Below are 19,792 nucleotides of genomic sequence, written 5' to 3'. Positions count from 1 at the left end.
CTGAAGGGTCATGACAGCGTGAAACGCAAGGGCATTAGACACGCAATCATACAACCGTACAAGCGAGTTGGGAACAAAGTACGCCCTACGTGTTTCATACACTTATATTACATATATGTAGCCTTAACTTTTACCCTTATGCTTACGACCAACTTTAAACACTTTATTTGTGGAGTTAGTGGAGTAGTGAGTTTAGCGATGTGAAAATTTTAGTTTTTTGCTTGGCATTTTTACAATTTTGCAAATATTTTAAAACTGTTTTTATCAAAATATGTGTAATTAAATTCTCTTTAAAATGATATATTCATCCATATTGTGCAATTAATATTTTCGGAGATATTCTAATATTTACTACCAGATTTTAACACTTTATTTGCAGAGTTATTTGAGTTTAGCGGAGTGAAAAATTTTAGTTTATTGCTTGGCATTTTTTCAATTTTACAAATATTTTAAAACTGTTTTTAGCATAGCATGCGAGATTAAATTCTCTATAATATGATATATTTTCCAACATTGTGCAATTAATATTTTTGGAGATATTCTTATATTTACTACCCACTTTAAACACTTTATTTGTAGAGTTAATTTTTAGCAACTCTAGCGACGTGAAAAATTTTAGTTTCTTGCTTGGCATTTCTATAATGTTGTAAATATTTTAATACTTATTTCACCAAAATATGCGTGATTAAATTCTGTTTAATATGATATACATATCAATATTGTGCAATTAATATTTTCGGAGATATTTGTATTCTTACAAAAGCTTTAAAAACTTTATTCGTTTTTGTTGCGAGTCTTGCAAAATGAAAAATTGTAGTTTTTATTTGGAATTTCAACAATTTTAAAAATATTGTAACTCACTTTTACTAGAAGATGCGTAAATAAATTCTTTTTAATTTGATATATCCATCAATATTGTGCTATAAATATTTACGCAGATATTCTTATGTTTACAACCAACCTTAAACACTTTATTTGGTGAGTTAATTTTTTAGCAATTTCAGCCGCGTGAAAAATTATTGTTTTTGCTTGGCATTTTATAATTTTGCAAATATTTTAAAACTGTTTTCAGCATAACATTCGTGATTAAATTCTCTTCAATATGATATATCTATTAATATTGTGCCAATAATATTTTTGGAGATATTTAATGTTTTGTTCGAAAATTTTACGCAAAAAAATGAATAAAATTAAAAATAACATAAAACTGATTTCCAATTTAATTTTTATTGTTTTTCCAATAATAATCAAAACAAAGTTATACCCTAATGTAAAATATCAATACACTCATCATAGGTAAGCATTATAACCGCATAAATCATTACAGCTTTTGAAGCCCAGTAATTTATTAGCAGAGAGTGGCATTAATTTAACTGCAATTTAATCAGTTCCAGCCGGGGCGGCGCGTATGCAACATTCATAATATAAACCATAAAATTTATGAATAATTCAGCGGGTGTGCAACAGGACACGGCGATGCCATAATGTGACATGATCTATATGATCTCTACCTATACATTTCTATACAGCAAATAATAATTTATTTAAAAAGCGCTCAACACTTCTGTTAGCATATTTTAAAATAAATTATATTGAATATTCAGCGCTGCAGTAGGGGTAGTTACCCCCCGTCGATGACAAAAGCTCTTGAATAGAGCGCATTCTTATAAAAGCTCCCTACGGGTGGTTTTATTCCAACACTTTATTTTTTTTTATTTTGATTTTTATGAATAATTTAGTGCTCTGCATGTTAATAAACGCATTAATAACAAATGTGATTAAAATTTAGAAATTTAAAATGCAATTAAATGCCCATAATGAAATTTTAGCATAATAAATTAACACTTGTTTATATATATTTATTAATGAATAGCATGTTATTTTGGTAAAACGTCAATTATTTGTTTTCATAAAATCTCCGCAAACAATGCGAGCTTAATTAGAAATTGATATCAATCTTGAAGCCTTGTAGCGTGTTTATAATTAAGTCTCGACGAGTTTCAACTTTTCATCAGCCTCACTTTATCTGGTTTTAATTGTTTGCACGCTTAACATTTACATTTTATTCTTATCTGTTTATCTCTTGGACCATTTCCCGCGTGCGGAAGCAAAACAAAACAAAACGCAAAAATTGATGAAGTAAAAATAATCATTCAAGAGGACGACAAGCGAAATGCGAGAAAACGAGAAAAAAATAATAAAACAACAAGATAATGAGTGGGATGTTGTTTGTTTGTTGTTTTGTTGTTTGTTAATGAGTACAAGTGAATTAAGAATACAGAATAAAATAAAAAAGAATAGAACACCCAGGGAGATAAATTTAGAACAAAAATAGTTTAGGAAATTTTAATTCAAAAACACTTCTTGCGCGACAACACATCTTGAGCATCTTGTAGAACATGGGTCATGTGGTTGCTATTCTCATCTCGTTGGCACCTTAAAAATGCTCAACTTGTATGCTCGCCGCGAGGAGTGAGCCAACCAGTCAACACATCACTCCGTCCGGCTCAACACTTGTCCGCACTGTGCTCAACGTCGATATAACAATCCAACTCTCCGAATTCGCCAAATTATCAAACTACGTGCTAAACTTCAATTCACACCGACTAAGTTTAAACTAGATTCAATCTGGAGACAATCGGCGACAATATTCCGGACTAATTTCTTTTGTGACTTAACTATGAGTATAATAGTGATTCAGTGCAAAGTGAATAAAAGTACTTGCTGAGGATGTGTCGGATTTTCCCGGGATATTCGGAGACAATTCTACGCTTTGTGCAACTCGTCCAACTTTCGACAAGTTTGCTCATCGTTACGCGTCCATCTTTCGCAGGTGAATTTTATTGCTTTACAAACTATCACACAATACCAAGTAATACCAAGTAGTTAAAAAATTGCTAACTTTTAAGGTCTCTCTTCTATCTTAATTGCTATTGTTCATTTCTTGATGTTGTTCTTGTTGTGCTTCATTTTCCTTTCCTCTACGCCATCGTCTTGGTTTCTTCTCGCGGGCTTTATCCGGTAATAAGATTTCGTCGGCGTTCGTCGAGTCGACAAAACTTTGTTTGCTAGTTTCGCGCGCTTTACATCTACATCTACGTGTGCGTAATTTGAGCAGCGAGAGTTACGCCACGAGGAGATAATGCACGGCCGGAAGTTTTTTGCGTGGAGCGAAATTTAAAGCGGCGTTCAACTTACTTCAACCTGCACTTGCATGCGACATCTTTTGTTCCCCAACATAATCGAGCTCGAGTCCCTGGAGGAGGGTTGGAGGGTTGGAGGGTTGGAGCCACGTGCTTTATCTACACTTACGCATGTAAACACGTTAGGGGACATTCTTCAAACATTACATGTACATACATTCAGAACAAGGTTTTGTTGGTTAATAGGTTACAGTTAAAAATATCTGTGTCCGCATGCCAACAATTATTTCGAAGGAATTCTGCGTCGAAAAATTAGCCTCGTTAGTTTGCCACATAGCGATGACAGGTTAAATCGTTAGGATTGCAGAAAAAAGCGCCGTTAAATTTGAGCATTGTTAAAACCCTCGCCCCTTTTCCTTAGTCCGTATCCACTTGTCCCTAGTTCCAGTTCTTTTGTGCCTCGGCGTGAAGAAACAGAAAAAGAAAAAGGGACGCAGAAGCTTTGTGTCTGTGTAGGTTATGAGCGCGGACAGTTACCAACACGGAAAGCGAGATTTGCGCTAGTTAGACGCCCGCCGCACGCGCTAATAGTGAGTAGTAAAAGTATAAAACTTTTGTTGTTAAATTAGTGAGTCCCCGGAGATTCCAAACAACACCACAGCCGACTTTCTGCAACAACTTCTCTGTGTGCCAAAAATTTATTTCCAGAATATATAAAGATCAAAGTAATCTCTTCTAAAAATATAATAAATAAATTTTTGAGTTGAGTTTAATTTTTTTGGATATTCTGTATAAGATGGAGAAGATAAACCTCGTCGGTTGGTTTAATGAAGTTAAGCGATACTTATTATGTGCGTTGTTGTGCAAGTTTAGGTTTACCTTGCGCTCGCAGTCAGGAAAGTTGGTGAATAATGTACTCGGGAAACTTTTCGAACATGCTTGTCGATGATGGCACGACGGGGCCGGTTAGTTGAACTTCGACGCCCGCACAACTTGGGCGCTACCCTATGACATAATAAGCGCGGCTGGATTTTGACTTTTATTGGACGTAAAATTTCCGAACGTGCGCGTGTGTATCCAGAATTCCAGTCAGCTGTCGGCCATAAAAAGAACGTGGCTATTCGAAAACAATACGTGAACTAGAATTGGGTTATTTTTATCCGGAGACCTGTCAGTAGAGTAATAGTTTTCATTAAGTCTATTTTGTCGGATATAAACACTCTGGCACATGGCACTCTACATGATTTGAATATCCCACGACCATAAACCTCTCGGACAACGTTGATCACCCTGTTGTGGTTGTATTGTGTACGTGTGTGTGATTGTTAATTGAGGTCCTGTGTTTGGGCCATTCTACGCAACCGAGGCATTATTATTGCGGTATCCTAGGGTGCTTTGATAACATTTGGTAATATTTGATGATAGTCATGATCTCCGACTATCATGACCAAGATGATTACCCAAACTTAGCACCTTGTCTTTGTGTACATTTGGGGGTTGTAAGAAGGGTCTTTCTTAGTGTATACAGGAGAAAACAATTTGTATGCGGGTGTGGTATGAAGATATCGTGGGAATATGTTGACAAAACTATTAAATCAGTCATCTGGCGATCTGCCCAGATGTGTTTACTGCCTGGGGGTTTCATCGGCGGCACTTAAATCGCCATAAAATTCGAGGTATCCAATACACAATCCCACGGTTGCACAGATCAATAAAACCCTCATCGGAATGATGATAATTTCGCGGTTTAAAGCCTTGAAAATTTTGATTAAGTACATTCTTAACAGTCTGGTGCCCAAACGCAATTAGCAGCTTTAAAGCCATGCAAGTATTTTAAGACTTAAAGTCTTACGAAGACAATTCGAATTCATATTCTTGGCCGGCATCCAGAAACGGAATTTTTAAGTAACTTTAAGACTTAGTACACACACAACCATAAATCTATCCAGTGATGAGTTGAGAAAATAAAAAATAAAAAAACTGTCAATGTCATTCCCAAAAGTGAAGCGTGTGAAGAGACTAGAACGAAAACCCAGAAACGTGCAAACAATTGTTCGGTGGTAGAACCTTACACACGCGTACACACTCAGATTGTTGACAGATCCTTATCCGTGATAATAAATCAACCCCTGTGCGCAACCTAAAAAAGCAGTGCCTACTTGAAAATGTCAGCTCCCAAATATTTCATAGTCGATCTCGATCACTGTGAATGAATGGTGGTTGGTTTTAATTTTCGCGCACGTGGTTGGCGTGTGATTGAGATTTCAACACTCAATTCCGAATTCAATATCAGGCGGGGAGTTCCCTTCGTTTAGTGTCTCGGGAGTTGAAAACTTTCATGCATAATTTCCACCCGGGCGAAGGGAAACAAAACGCACGCTCGGAAAAGGAACGAAAGAATGGCGCAGAGTTCGAATTTATGAGAACTGATTAAGCACTCGTGAATAAAAAAGAGGCCCTCGTTATGGTTATTAGGAATATTTACATAAAACCCAAGGCAAGACTACTACTTGTACTCGAAAGCAATTTTAAACAAAAAAAAACCAACCCACCAGCCGCAAAATACATAATTGCATCGTGGAATTATTTCTGGAAAATTATCTACTTTGGGGCAAAAAGTGTTCTCTCAATTAAAGCGTACACTTTTCGCGTTAATAATGCACTTTGTAGATACAAAGTGCGCTCGCAACTTGGATCAATATTAAGGTGAAACTTACGAAAAATTAACACTTACCAAGTTGATCACACTTGGTAGCCAACTCTGTATAAACTACGAAAGTTCATTTTAAGATAATTAAAAAATTCCAAAGCGTTGCAGGAGCTTTGTATAGTAATTTCCGCCCTCGTTAAAAACACGTCTTACTTGCCAGAACGATGAAATTCTGTATTAAATTATTTCACGTGAACAGAACATCATAAATTTCGCTGTTGAGGTAATCCACTTAAAATCAATCCATGTTTTGACATTCCCAGCAATCCATTTACGTGTTTACCTGCCTCTAGTAATACTAATACGCGTAATCGTCAGGCGCCATTGTTTTCACGTTCATCTCCCCACAAATGCAGTCGTAATGAAATTGCTGCTTCGCAATTAATTACTACCGGTGTCAAACTCATCACCTTGCTTACCATATCAACCAATGATTAGTCGAACATATATTCGACATGATTTTATGTTTCGCTAGCTGATATTTGAGGTTATGTTTGATTTTTTTCGTTTTTAGGTTATGTATCAGAAAAATATGGCCTGGAAGATAATAATCCACGTTTTGATGCGATTATAAGTGGAATTGAAGCAAGAATAGCCGAAACAGTATTATTACCATGTACAGTGAGGAATACAGGAGATAAAGTGGTAAGTTTTTCTGTCTATAGAGGGTATTTAGTGCATAGAAGCAATTAACTAATAACACCCATGAATATCATGCACGACTTGGTCCTTTCGCTCCAATATTAACCGAGCTTACAGTGTGCTTGGCAAATCAGACGTGCGCCATGTTAATTACGCGTCGCAAAACGCAAGTCGATGTGCGCAATGGCCCAAAATTGCAAAGGGGGTGAGCTGTCAATGTAGGTTATGTACGTGTGTGTGTGTGTGTGTATGCAACTATGCGTGCGATTTAGCGAACACGAGCGCGCGCACATAAATCAACTTGATACCTAATTCTGCGATTCGCTGCTTCGATATTCTCGGCACTCGGCACTCGGTTTCTTGTGGGTGGCGCAGGGAGAGCGTGGCTTCGACCTTTGCTTTGAATCATCCACTAATTGAGTTCGATTCGCAGTACTTTGTGTTGCGCACAACATTCGCCGACTTAAGGGAATAGATTGCCCATTGCGAAGCAAGCTTGAAACAGCTTCGAATTATTATCGGGTATCAAATTTCGAGGTCCAATTACTTTTGTTACACAAGTGCAGAAAATTGACTCGGAATAAATTCATGGTAAAACCGGTCCTGGTGGGTTTACCTGCGATCGACGACTCATCCATGTAAGCAATAATTAAACCAAACACAACGACGACGCCCAAATTGAATGCTGAGAGAAGCGTATGAAAAGCGAATTGATTGAGCGCGCTCCAAAGCGAAAATGCCAATGCAAACAAACTGGTTACTTATTAACCATCTCGGCGGTATTGGAATTGTCGTACTCGTATAAAATCAACTATAAACTGGTCGACTTTTCGAGGTGGCTTTTCAATTAAAAACTTCACACGACAATTGCAAACCGGTGCGTGTATTGTGTTCGGAATCCGTGGATCCATAATGGGTAAAGTGCTCTCGCGTCATAAGTACATACTCGCATCGGGGCACACGCGGTAAGTGTAAATTAACACAACCGTAAATTACGAGATGCACACGAGGCGAGGAGTGCGTTCGTTGCCGGGGCGACAGCCCGAATGGATCCAATTAAAACTGGCGCTGTGATTTACCGTCTGTCCGATTGATTTAATAACAACATCTTTTGTTTTGCTTACAAAGACTTGAAAAAAAAAACGAAGAAAAAAAATTAATTAATTTTTCATTGCTGAAATTGCAAGAAATTAAAAGTATTTGCTTACAATATTTAATTAAATGTACCATTTTGCTATTTTATTACTGGGAATTGAAATAGAACGGCCTTTTGTTATGTTGTACTGTTACAAATTGCACATTGCAGCGCTCGTATTGTGCTGTAGAAAAAATGCAAATTAGACAGATTCCACGCGTAATTAGATTGAAGTAAAAAAAATATATTGCGTCCAAGCAACAATGCAATGCGAGTCGGCACTGCGCACATCATCCTTTCGTCTGCATCGCGAGTTGTAAATTAATTTAACACTCGCTCCGAGCCACGAAACTCGAGACTCGAAAAGTAAAGCACCCGCATTAGGATTTGCGTTTTATTTTTGTTTACGCATAAAAAAACTGTTTCATTACTTTTATTTCAGTCATAATAATCTATCTATATATATATATAAATGAATTGCTGTTCGTTAGTCTCGCTAAAACTAGAGAACGGCTGAAAGGATTTATCTTATCTTGGTCTTGAATTATTTGTGGAGGTCTAGGGAAGGTTTAAAAGGTGAGAAAAATTCGAATAATTGCCGGGGAAATCCTCAAAACCGCTCTTTTCTATAGAATAAAATTTGACATTGAGATTCAATCATAGTTATAGTTAAATAGATGAATTCGAGATGGCGCGCTGAAGTGCATTATTAACAAGACTTTATATGCATAATTTCTTTAAATTAAAATTGCTAATCTTATTGATAGAATTGACTCTTACTACGAGTATGTCTAGAACAAGAGAGTAAAAACGAATTACATTTTTATTAAACACTGCCGGAACAAAGTCGCGGGCAACAGCTAGTTAATTATAAATAATAAATCATTATTTTTAAGGTGTCATGGATGCGTCGTAAGGATCTCTCCATATTAACTTCTGGAGATATCACATTTTCAGCCGATAGTCGATTTGAAAGTGTTCATAACCTCGAAGCAGACTTTTGGGGGTTACGTATTCGTGGAGTGAGGTTATCCGACGCTGGACAATACGAATGTCAAGTCAATACAGACCCCAAAATGAATTTAGCAGTAAATCTCAGTATTATAGGTTAGTTTTTATTAAAAATAAAAATAAATATTTTAAAATAAAAAATTTTACTATATTGACAGAATCATCAGTAGAATTTAGTCGTGCACAGATAAAATCTCCAAAGGAGGTCAGCGCCCGCCAAGGATCGACGTTATCGCTGACGTGTGAAATTACCGGCGAGGACACACAGCCGCTAATGAAGAAAGCTCGAGTGCGGTGGCTGCACGAAAGCAAGGAAATCACCAGCAAGGTGAGCAGACCTGAATTGGTCACTATCTAATCAAGAAAAATCGATATCTGACTCACAGACTTGTTTATTGTGTTTTAATTTGCAGTTTGACGATGGTGGCATCTCTATAGAAACTGATTACCACCAGGGCCGGATTTGTAGCACGTTGATTATCAATTTGGTCCAACAAAAACACTCTGGAAAATATACCTGCACAAAGTATGCTGCAAAAGAAGATTCTGTCAAACTTAGAGTGATTGATGGTGAGTGGAAATAAAACAGCTTCCAAAAATATTTAAAAATCATTTCTAGATGTTCAATTCTACACGGAGGCTATGCAAAGAGACTCGGCGTATTCATCCGGTTCTTCATCAACAAAAAATTCCATGCAAATATTTACATTTTGTATTTACTTATTATTTTTTTTACATTAGTCTTAAAGTTATTAGTCTTGAATAAAATATATATATGCATTTTTGTGTCTTTTTGCAATTTTTTTTTCAGTTCGTGCTTTATCTCCACATTGTATAAATTATACGGTGTTAATTAAACAAACTTTTTTCGCTCGGAGATGTGGAGCGAAACCGAATTGAAGATGTTTTCCGTATCCGGCCGCGGCCATTATGTTAATTAAAGACAGACAAGGGGCGTACGAGGGTTGTGCAGAAACGTCTCTCACCTTTGTGCATTGCCGCCGCCCACTTTGCAACCCCCAACGGCGGCGGGAGACGAGACAAAGTTGAGTGTTGCAGTGTCGCGAGACGTCGTTAGAAGCGCGCTGCTCTTAATACTAAGCAGTATTATAAGCCCTTATCTGTTTTTTATTCAGTTTCTTAGCGCGGCCGAAACTCGCGCTGCTCGGAAATTATTTCGCGATGTATAATTCATGTGCGCGCTGTCATACTTTAAACTCGGGGTTGGTTTCCGGAGCGATGGAGTTTTTCTACATTAGCGTGTGAAAAAGTGCAAATGTGGGTTATTCAATTAAAAAAACAAAAATCAAAATTCGAAGAACGACGAGAATGTTTGGTACGAGTTCATGAAGTTGTCGGTGGGAAGCCATTAACGTGATTAGATGAAATTGGTGATTGCGGCTTTTCAAGGTGTGCACTTTTAATTGCGTGTCACCGCCAGCCAAACGGAACTTTAATTTTCACTTGCTTTCTTAACTATTTCGCACAAATAAAATATGTTTTTAAATGTTATATTGTAACAAATTTAACAACACTATTGTAAAATTAAATTGTAATTATATAATATATTAAATTTCTTTTTTAGCACTTTTATCAGTCGCATTTTCCGTCCTTTTACTGTAAGCCCTAATGTAATCATTTTTCTTTATGTTAGTCTGATAGAGATATTTCCAATCTATTAGAATCAATAATTCATTGGCTGCTATTTCTTTTAGTTTAAGAGATATTAATTATTGAAAATCGTCGAAAAAAGTATCAAGCACCCCCTTGGCAATTTTTTCTTAAGAATTAAAATTTCATCTCTCAGACTTCCATTTAATCTAGCCTATGTTATAGAGAAGAGTCCGCAGATTAAAACGCTGCGATCAGATCTTATTTCTCTCTTTTAGTTTACGAGATATTCGCGATTGAATAAAATGGGCAAAAATTGAAAAATGTCACTTTTTAGTACTTTTAATAGCGTTTTTTGACCTTTTACTTTTTTATTATCTGTAATGATTTTTAAGATAAGTGCGAAAAACTGGTTTATTCGTTTTCTCCATCATTTCCTATGCAAAAAATAAAAATTGAAAATTTGACTTTTTTATTGCATAATATTGAAGAACATGTAATTCTACATACTTTATCTTAATAAAATGTTGTTCTAAAATTATGAGTTTTGATAATTATCACCCTAACTCATGTTTTGTTGCTATTCAAATTGTATTAATTTTTTAATAAAAATTGCAAATAGGTCCTAAACGGTAAATTTAGCAAGTTAGCAAAAAAAGGTACTATAATAATCGATGCAAAATTAAATTATCTATCCGAATCCGAAAACAGAATTTAAAAATTCCAACTTTTAAATTTCGAACATAAAAGAAATCTTTTGCCTTTTTTATAACAAAATCTTTTCGTTAAATTTTTTTTTACATTTTTTGTCGGTTTTCAGAAAGTGTGCTATCTTGTAGAGAATTCGTTAAGGATCAATAATATGAAGTCCTCTTTTGCGAAATCCTTTTAGTTCTCGAGATAATCGCATTATAATCTTACCGGTTTCACGAGAAATCTTTAAGAGAAAAGTTTAACCCTGTTGTTCGACCGAAAAAAAATTTAACAAAAAAGTTCGACCCTGTTCTTTGACTAAAAAAATGTTTGATGCCATTTTATGGTCTAAAAAATTATCTAAACGATGTATTTTATTTCAATCCCTTACACTCATTAAAAGTGCCCTCAAATGCCCTTTAAAAGATGCCAACATTATAAAAAATTGAAAACATGGTGTGGAAAACACTCTGTATCTCCTAAACTAATACATTTTATTCAGGTGCCAGGCGCCATGGTATTGCCAGAAAGACGCTCTTTGCGATGTATTTTCTTTCAATCCTTTAAACTTTTTAGAAGTGCTCTAAAATGCTCTTTAAAATTTAGCAATTTTATAAAAATTTTTATAAACTAATATACTTTCTTCAGGTGTTTTGACACCATGGTATAGCTCAAGAGACACTCTTTACGATATATTTTATTTGAATCTTCTAAACCTTATAGAACTAGCCTAAAATGCCCTTCAAATGTTGGCAATTCTATGAATATTTAAAAACATGGTATGGAAAACACCCTGTATCTCCTAAACTAGTATACTTGCTTTAGATATTTTGGCGCCATGTGGTAGCTCAAGAGACCCTCTTTACGATGTATTTTATTTTAATCCTCTAAACATTTTTGAAGTGTCCTAAAATACACTTCAAATAGGGTCGAACTTTTTTCTTCATTCTTTTTTTCACACGAAAGACACGGTCGCACTTTTTTCTTAAAATATTTTTCGGTCGAACAACAGGGTTGAACTTTTTGCTTAATATTTTTTTCGGTCGAAAGACAGGGTCGCATTTTTTTCTTAAAATATTTTTCGGTCAAACAACAGGGATGAACTTTTTGCTTAATATTTTTTTCGGTCAAAAGACAGGGTCGCACTTTTTTCTTAAACTATTTTTCGGTCGAACAACAGGGTTGAACTTTTTGCTTAATATTTTTTTCGGTCAAAAGACAGGGTCGCACTTTTTTCTTAAAATATTTTTCGGTCGAACAACAGGGTGGAACTTTTTTCTTAAATTTTTCCCGTGGAACCGGCGAGATTAAATTGCGATTATCTCAAGAACTAAAAAGGCTACGGAAAAAAGGACTACATATTCTTAATTCTCAGCAAATTCTCTTCAAGATGGCACCTTTCTTGAAAAACGACAAAAGTGCATAAAAAAATTTAACGAAAAGATTTTGTTATAAAAAAGGCAAAAGATTTCTCTTTTTTATGTTCGAAATTAGAAGTTAGAATTTGGAACTTTTGATTGCGGATTCTTAACAAATGATTAAATTTGAGTAATTAATCTTAGTATTATTTTCTCCTAGCATGCTTTGTTTAGGCCCTATAGGCTTGTGAAAATCATATATTTAGGTAGAATATATTTAAACAATTATTGTCATGTATCTTTTAAATCGTTGCCCAAATTAAAATTATGAATTAAAATAATCACACTCTAAAATTGTACTCTTTGATAATTCGCGATAAAACAGTAATTTTTTTTTAATTTTTGATAAAACTTATTAATTATGAAAACATTGGCGGAGGCGCCTAACATTTAAAAAACTAGTTTAATTAATTATTGAGAACCACCTCATTGTGTAGAGGGGCTCTTAATGAGCTAACTTATACAATTTTTTATTTAATAGCATTATAGGTTTCCTCTGTAGATGTCGTTAGATAAAATGTGTACTCACATCGATACTTAACAATTAATTACCTCGGGAACTAGAAGAGATAGATAAAAACCGAAAACACAATTATGCTCAGTATAAAATCCTAGGTATAATAACATTTTAATAATTTCAAATATAAAATGTGCCTAAAAAGTTTTCCGCCGCGATTTTCTCGGAAAGTAATAAAGTTAGAAAAGAACTTTCTTCATTTTGTTCATGCCGTGGTAAGGATCTATAAAATGGCAGATTTAGATTTTCCATTTTCCAAAGTTGACCAAAGGCCACTCAAAAACATCAAGAGGTTACACTTGACTCTTTTTGGAGTCAAAAATTTTATTTAAAGCTAGAAGAAAATGGAAAACGCTAATCGATTGAGTTTTCCAAGGGGATGAAAGATATCAAGTCTGTTTTCCGATAACATCATTATTTCGGAAAATTTGTGGCAAATTAAAAACTGATCAAATAAAACCACCTCTCCAATTTTCCCCAAACTTTCCAAACTGATGAAAAACAATGCTAGGAATCCACTAATCCAGGTTTGGTTGCCCTATCTTAATTAGTTTACAAGTTATTAACCATTTTTAATTATTACATAAGTGTTGCTAACTGTACATTTTAGCATGCTATATAATGTAAAATTTAATTCTACATACGAATATGAAAACCGTTTTTCATTATCTCTGATGGTTTTCAAGATAAGTGCGAAAAACTGGTTTATTCGTTTTCTCCATCATTCCCCAAGCAAAAAATAAAAATTGAAAATTTGACTTTTTTATTGCATAATATTGAAGAACATGTAATTCTACATAATTTATCTTAATAAAATTTTGTTCTAAAATTATGTGTTTTGATAATTATCTCCCTAACTAAACTAAACTAAACTAAACTAAATCATGTTTTGTTGCTGTTCAAATTGTATTAATTTTTGAATAAAAATTGCAAATAGGTCCTAAACGGTAAATGTTAGCAAAAAAAGTTACCAAAGTAATCGATGCAAAATTAAATTATCTATCCGAATCCAAAAACAAAATTTAAAAATTCTAACTTTTAAATTGCGAACATAAAAAAGAGAAATCTTTTGCATTTTTTATAACAAAATCTTTTCGTTAAATTTTTTTATTCACTTTTGGTCGTTTTTTAGAAAGGGTGCCATCTTGTAGAGAATTCTTTAAGGATCAAGAATGTGTAGTCCTCTTTTCCATAGCCCTTTTAGTTCTCGAGATATTCGCAATTTTATCTCGACGGTTTCACGGGAAAAATTCAAGAAAAAAGTTCGACCCTGTTGTTCGACCAAAAAAATTTTTAACAAAAAAGTTTGACCCTGTTGTTCGACCGAAAAATTTTTAGGAAAATAAGTTCGACCCTGTTCTTCGACCAAAAAATGAAATTTTTGGGACAAAAATAGCAATTTTTGAGACAAAAATAGCAATTTTTGAAGTGCATTTTAGGGTACTTCTGGAAGGGCTAAGGGGTTGTAGAGATATATGTCATGTAGAGAAACTTTTGATCTTTAATACAGCGGTAAGAAACTCTAAAAAAATCGAATAGTTCACGAGATACAGGTTGTTTTTCACACCAAGTTTTTAATTTTGTTGAAAAATGCCAATTTTTAAAGAGCGTTTTAGGGCACTTCTAGAAGTCCTAGAGAAGTTAAAGAAATGTATCAAGTAGAAAAACTCTCGAACCTTAACATGGCGCTAACAAATTTCAAAAAAGTCAAATAGTTCATGAGATACAGGGTGTTTTCCACACCATGCTTTCAATTTTTTTGTTAAATGCCAATTTTTAAAGGGCCTTTTAAGGCACTTCTAAAAGGGCTAGAAGATAGAAAAAATATGTATCGTGTAGAAAGACTCAATAGCTTTCACATGGCGGTGACAAACTTTATAGAATTCAATTAGTTCTTAAGATACAAAGTGTTTTCCATATCATTCTTTTAATTTTTTTGAATATTGTCAATTTTTAAAGGGCATTTGATAGTATTTGCGGAAGGGCTAGAAGATTGAAAACGTATGCATCCTACAGAAAAACTTTCCAGCTTTAACATGACGGTGACAAACTCTAAAAAAGTCTATTAGTTCTCAAGATACAGGGTGTTTTCTACACAATGTATTCAATTGCTTTAATAAATGCTGATGTTTAAAGGGCCTTTGGGGCCCACTTTCGGAAGAGCTAGAAGATATATGCATCATATAGAGAGGCCCTCGTGCTTTATCATGACGTTGAAAAACTTCTAAAATAATAATTACTTCGTGAGATACAGGGTGTTGTACACATCATGTTTTCCATTTGTTTGATGAATGCCGATTTTTATTGAATATTTTAGGGTATTTCCGGAAGGTATAGAAGTTTGATAGGGTATGCATTATGCTGAAAAACTCTTGGTCATTTACACGGTGGTGCAAAACTTATTGAAAGCTAAGAGGTTGGGGAGATACTGAGTGCTTTCGCTACCATGTATTCAAAATTTTGGAAAAACACTAATTTTCATAGAGCATTTTAGGACACTTCTGGAAGGGCTAAAAAGTTGGAAAGGTAAACGTCACATAAAAGGTTTTTCAAGTTTTTAAATGGCAAAAAATGGAAAAATGGAAAAATGTTATTCCACACTATGTTTTGAAATATTTAAAGAAATCTCCATTTTTTAAAAATAATTTATGACAGTTGTAAAGGGTTTAGTGGTTGAAAAGATATGTATCTTGTAAAACATGTCTTACTCTACATTGTGACTGTAAGAAATTTCAAGATAGGTATTTTACACCAAAGATACAAGGCGTTTAACGCACCATGTTATCATAATTTGAAAAAACAAGCATTATTTATTGGATATCAGGTATAGAATTTTTTAAATTAAATTTTAACCCTTTAAACTAGTAGAATGAATTAGTAAAATAGCAACCCTTTAAATTAAATAAACAAGTATTCCACGTATTAACGAATGAATATTTGAACGAATATTCTACCAATCGTATATTTATTTACAAATTTGGACATTTCCTTAGTTTGTTATTGTTTCTGGTTGGCAACGTAGTATGTAGCTTGTGGCGCTTATCAACAAGCCAACAACACACGTATTGAAAGGTAAACATCAATCGTTCGCGTGCAGAGTTTTCGCCAAAAGAGAAATATACTCGCCAATTAGTCAAAGCATTTCGCGTTAACTTTGGCGTTGGCAGCGCGCGCGCCAAGCCGTGTTTCAGTTGTTTGACCTTTGCCTTTCTTCCGTCGGCGCGTATTTAATCGGCGAGAAAGCTCGCCGAGGTCGAAAGCTTGCGGCCAATAGCCGATCTCTGCATGAATGTGTGTGTGTGTGTGCTCAGGTAATGATTCCTGCCGAATGCAACCGACGCACAAACTATACCCGTACCCACGAACTAATTTCAAGTTTATAATTTATGTGTGCAGCCAACAGCGGCGCCCACGATGTCGATCGATATTTACGACACTCGGGCGGGCAATCAGTTAATACAAATATTTTTTCAGCCTCGAGTTATGTAAATTAAATGTCAAAGTGTTACAAATTTAATACAATTCGAATCAAATATTCGGTGATATTTTTCCCAAGCATGCAAAACTCAAATGAACGTTGAAATTTTTATATTGCGGCATAGATAATAAAAAATACTGATAAGAATACATGTGAAATGGAAGTAAAATGCGTGCTGGTTATATTTCTAACACGATTTCATCGCAAACGGGCAAACGAAGCGCGAGCAAACAGCGTACCTCATTAATTATTTATTGGGCACAAAAGGCCGATGATGGTATCATGAGAATTATGAGAATCATTGCCTCCGGCCGTGTTCGATTTCATTGCTTTATCGCTTCATTGCTTTATTTCTTAATTAAACATTTAAATTTTTATTACTAATATAATTAATGTACCTTAAAATTTTATTTTTTTGTAGTCAAAAGTTTTTTTTGATTTTAAAACAAATAAAAAAATTAAAAACTTTTAAAATTTTTGAACAAACTATAGCTGAATATATTCCGCTACAGTTTACACTTAATTTTCTTCATATTGCAAACCGCAGAATGAACAAAATTGCATTTTTCCGGTTTTTGCAATAGTTATATCAGAAATAAAAACAAAAAGAAGTAGCTGTAAATGTCAGTGCTCATTTCTTGTCCGTAAAGTTTCCGCCGTTGCTTGAAAACTCGAAAACTTGAGACGCTGAAACGTTGAAATAAAACGACGTCAACGAACGCCGCTGATCCCCGAACGTCGCCGGCTGGCGCGACGGATAGTTAACGGTCCGCCAGCAGCACAATTTACTTATCGGTACCGTAAAAAGGATTAACGGATAAGATCGGCGTCCTCCCTAAGTATTTTCCTATAACCGTTTTACGACTAGCAGAAAAATCTATTTCATTCTAACTCATTAACTTTAAGTGCACATAAAGCAAGCGGAGATATGGGGCGCAGCAGCCAAATGGTGGAGGCGCCCAGCAATGGCATAGGCCCGGCATTACTCCTCGAACTGATTAAAGCCAAACGATGCTTTCGAATTGAGATTAAGAGTCATCGGGAGTCATCCGACGCTGCGTTGACCCGTTCATATTATTTCGTTTCGTTAAGTCGTCAACCATTCAATTTTCATCATGAGAGACGCAGATCACCATTTAAAGGGAAGCTCAACAATTTACGGCCGCTGCATAAACTCAAAAAGCATATTAATTGCTTCTGACTGAGCTGCGCTGATTTTTTTTTCATTGTAAAAGCTTGTTATTTTATACCACTTCCGGAAAACCGGAAAAGGGCATGTCGACGCGCCCCCGACCAGCAAAAATAAAAGAAAAAGTCGCCGGAGAGTTGTTAATCGGGCGGGAAAAAATAAATCCCCGCCCGCCGACCATGTTGGAAGTTAAGCTCTGACTAGCGCCATTAATCACAACGCGCGCGGGGACGAGAGTTTGGTGGGGCCGGATTAGCGGCGACAAAATCGAGGATTTTATTACATTCGTTACGAACAAATTATTTCATGATGACCATTGCAACCCTCATCACGACGATCATGAATATCAAAAGTTTAAGCACATTATTTTGATATTTTTTCAATTGCTTCAAAGCCCACTTGCTTTTCCTGGGATTGGCGAGGGCAGTCGGGATTATTTGCTTTTAGTTTTCCCATTTCCTGCAACAACATCATATGGAAATGTGGTCATGTTATATGTATGCCATTTAGTGCTACCCCAAACATTGATTCTCAGCCTAGCGCTCGGCGCCTCCACCAAAAAACCTTCCATTCGAAATAAAGCAAAGCTTTACTTTAGAATAATACGGATTACAGCTTACAAATAAATTGTGTGAATGTGTGATTTGCGCAAACGTGAGATTTGTACCAGGAATGTTTGTTTTTAAGTTTTTTTTTTTTGAAAGGCGCCTCCACCATAAATTTATTTTTTTTATTTCTGATTAAACTATAGATTTATTTACAAATAAAACAAATTAATTCCATAAATAATTAACAATTATTTTCTATTAATTAAATATTTAAAATAAAATTTACTTCCATCATTTTAATAAATGGTTTAATGAATAACGAAATTGAATTGTAATTAATTCAACAACAGATGTTTATTTTCTCAGTAAGTAACTTTGCTGTGTAATTATTGTTTGAGAGAAATTAACTTTATTTATGCAAATTGCCACTTTGTTTGCATTTGTACTCTAAAAAAACTTACAAAAATTGGATTTTATTTTCGTTTCTTTTTTCGCATTTTCATATTTTTACGAATAAAAAAAACCTCGACGTACGCCTGAAATTGGAAAGTGTGTACAAACGCGCGCGTTATAAATATTATAAAAGCGGACTCACCTTCCTTGGGGGTGGCTGAACGGGGTGCGCGCAACAGCCGTAAACAACGAAGCGGCGTTTGCGTGGAAATTGCGTTTGCGTTTTGTATTTTTCCAGCTTTTTACGTTTTTCAACTCGCGCTCAAAAAAAGCACCGGAACAGGGCGGTTTTCGGGAGGTGGATAGGGCGAAGCGCGTTTTTCGAAAGCGGAGCCCAGGTTATTAACTGCAGTAATCTCGTAATAATCCTTGATGACAAAAGGGTTCAAATTTATTGCGTGCGCGAGGGGGTTGACCTCTTCCCACTGGGCCCACCGGGGGCGTTTGTGGTGCGCGAGCTGACATGCACGGAATTAGGAAATTAAAAACATATTTCTGGCGTAATGCGGCGGAGGTGACTGCAGCTGGAATCACGATTCAGCGATTTTCGAATTAATTCCGCACGAGGAGAGAAAAATTTAAATACATCAACTGTCAGCCACTGTAGAATGTATTTTAATTTTTACGTGACCATAACATATTCTCCCTTTTAGTTCGGTTTTATTTTGTGGTTATAGAAAGCTCTCTGGTATAAATTATTAAAGAGCAATTTCCGTGTGATTTTTGGTAAGGATTTGTCGAGTGGGAAATCAGAACGTACGACGTCCGGAGCGATGCATGCAGCATGCGGGGGTTGGTTGTTCATGAACATGAAGCGCACAAAACCGCCCTCGAAAGCTCGCGAGTGCAAGATGCGAACACGCTGTGAATTCATGTTATCCCCGGCTAAAGCTACAGCTACAACTACACGCGCACCGGGGATGAGTGAGAAGTGAGAGAAAGGGGTAGGTGGGGGCAAAGCATAAAATCGTGCGGTCCCGCAAAGTGCTGTTTGCCTTTGGCCTAATTCCAAATGTCCCAGCTGAATGTACATTGTAAGTTATTACAAGAGCATAAATTATATCCCCATCGGATAGAGACCGGGGAGTGGACCCGGACGCAACGAATGTGTCCGGTTTAAGTACAAGACACACCGACAACATCGCTTTGCTCTCGCCTGTCGTTAATTGCGTCCTGCATGTCCAGCGCTATCTTTAAAACAAACAATTTTTAACTTTTATGTCCAAACACTACTAAAACAATAA

The 19,792-nt window shown here is 35.5% G+C and overlaps 1 protein-coding gene across 1 annotated transcript; it reads left to right on the top strand.

Moving 5' to 3' along the window:
• Nucleotides 1-2,490: 2,490 nt before the first annotated feature.
• LOC135790728 (contactin-3-like) lies at nt 2,491-9,382 on the top strand. The gene is made up of 6 exons (XM_065300994.1): nt 2,491-2,833; nt 6,368-6,498; nt 8,527-8,737; nt 8,800-8,969; nt 9,055-9,211; nt 9,261-9,382. Exons 1-6 carry the CDS (start codon nt 2,731-2,733, stop codon nt 9,380-9,382), a joined length of 894 nt encoding a protein of 297 aa, XP_065157066.1. The 5' UTR covers nt 2,491-2,730.
• Nucleotides 9,383-19,792: the final 10,410 nt, after the last annotated feature.

This window comes from Atheta coriaria, unplaced genomic scaffold, assembly GCF_025399875.1.
Source record: "Atheta coriaria isolate IRGN ID8LTWV9N9 unplaced genomic scaffold, Caltech_Dcor_3.1 hic_scaffold_4_pilon, whole genome shotgun sequence".
In the NCBI taxonomy this organism is placed as follows: domain Eukaryota; kingdom Metazoa; phylum Arthropoda; class Insecta; order Coleoptera; family Staphylinidae; genus Dalotia; species Dalotia coriaria.
Note: the sequence above shows the minus strand (reverse complement) of the source record. Positions and strands in the feature narration are given on the sequence as shown.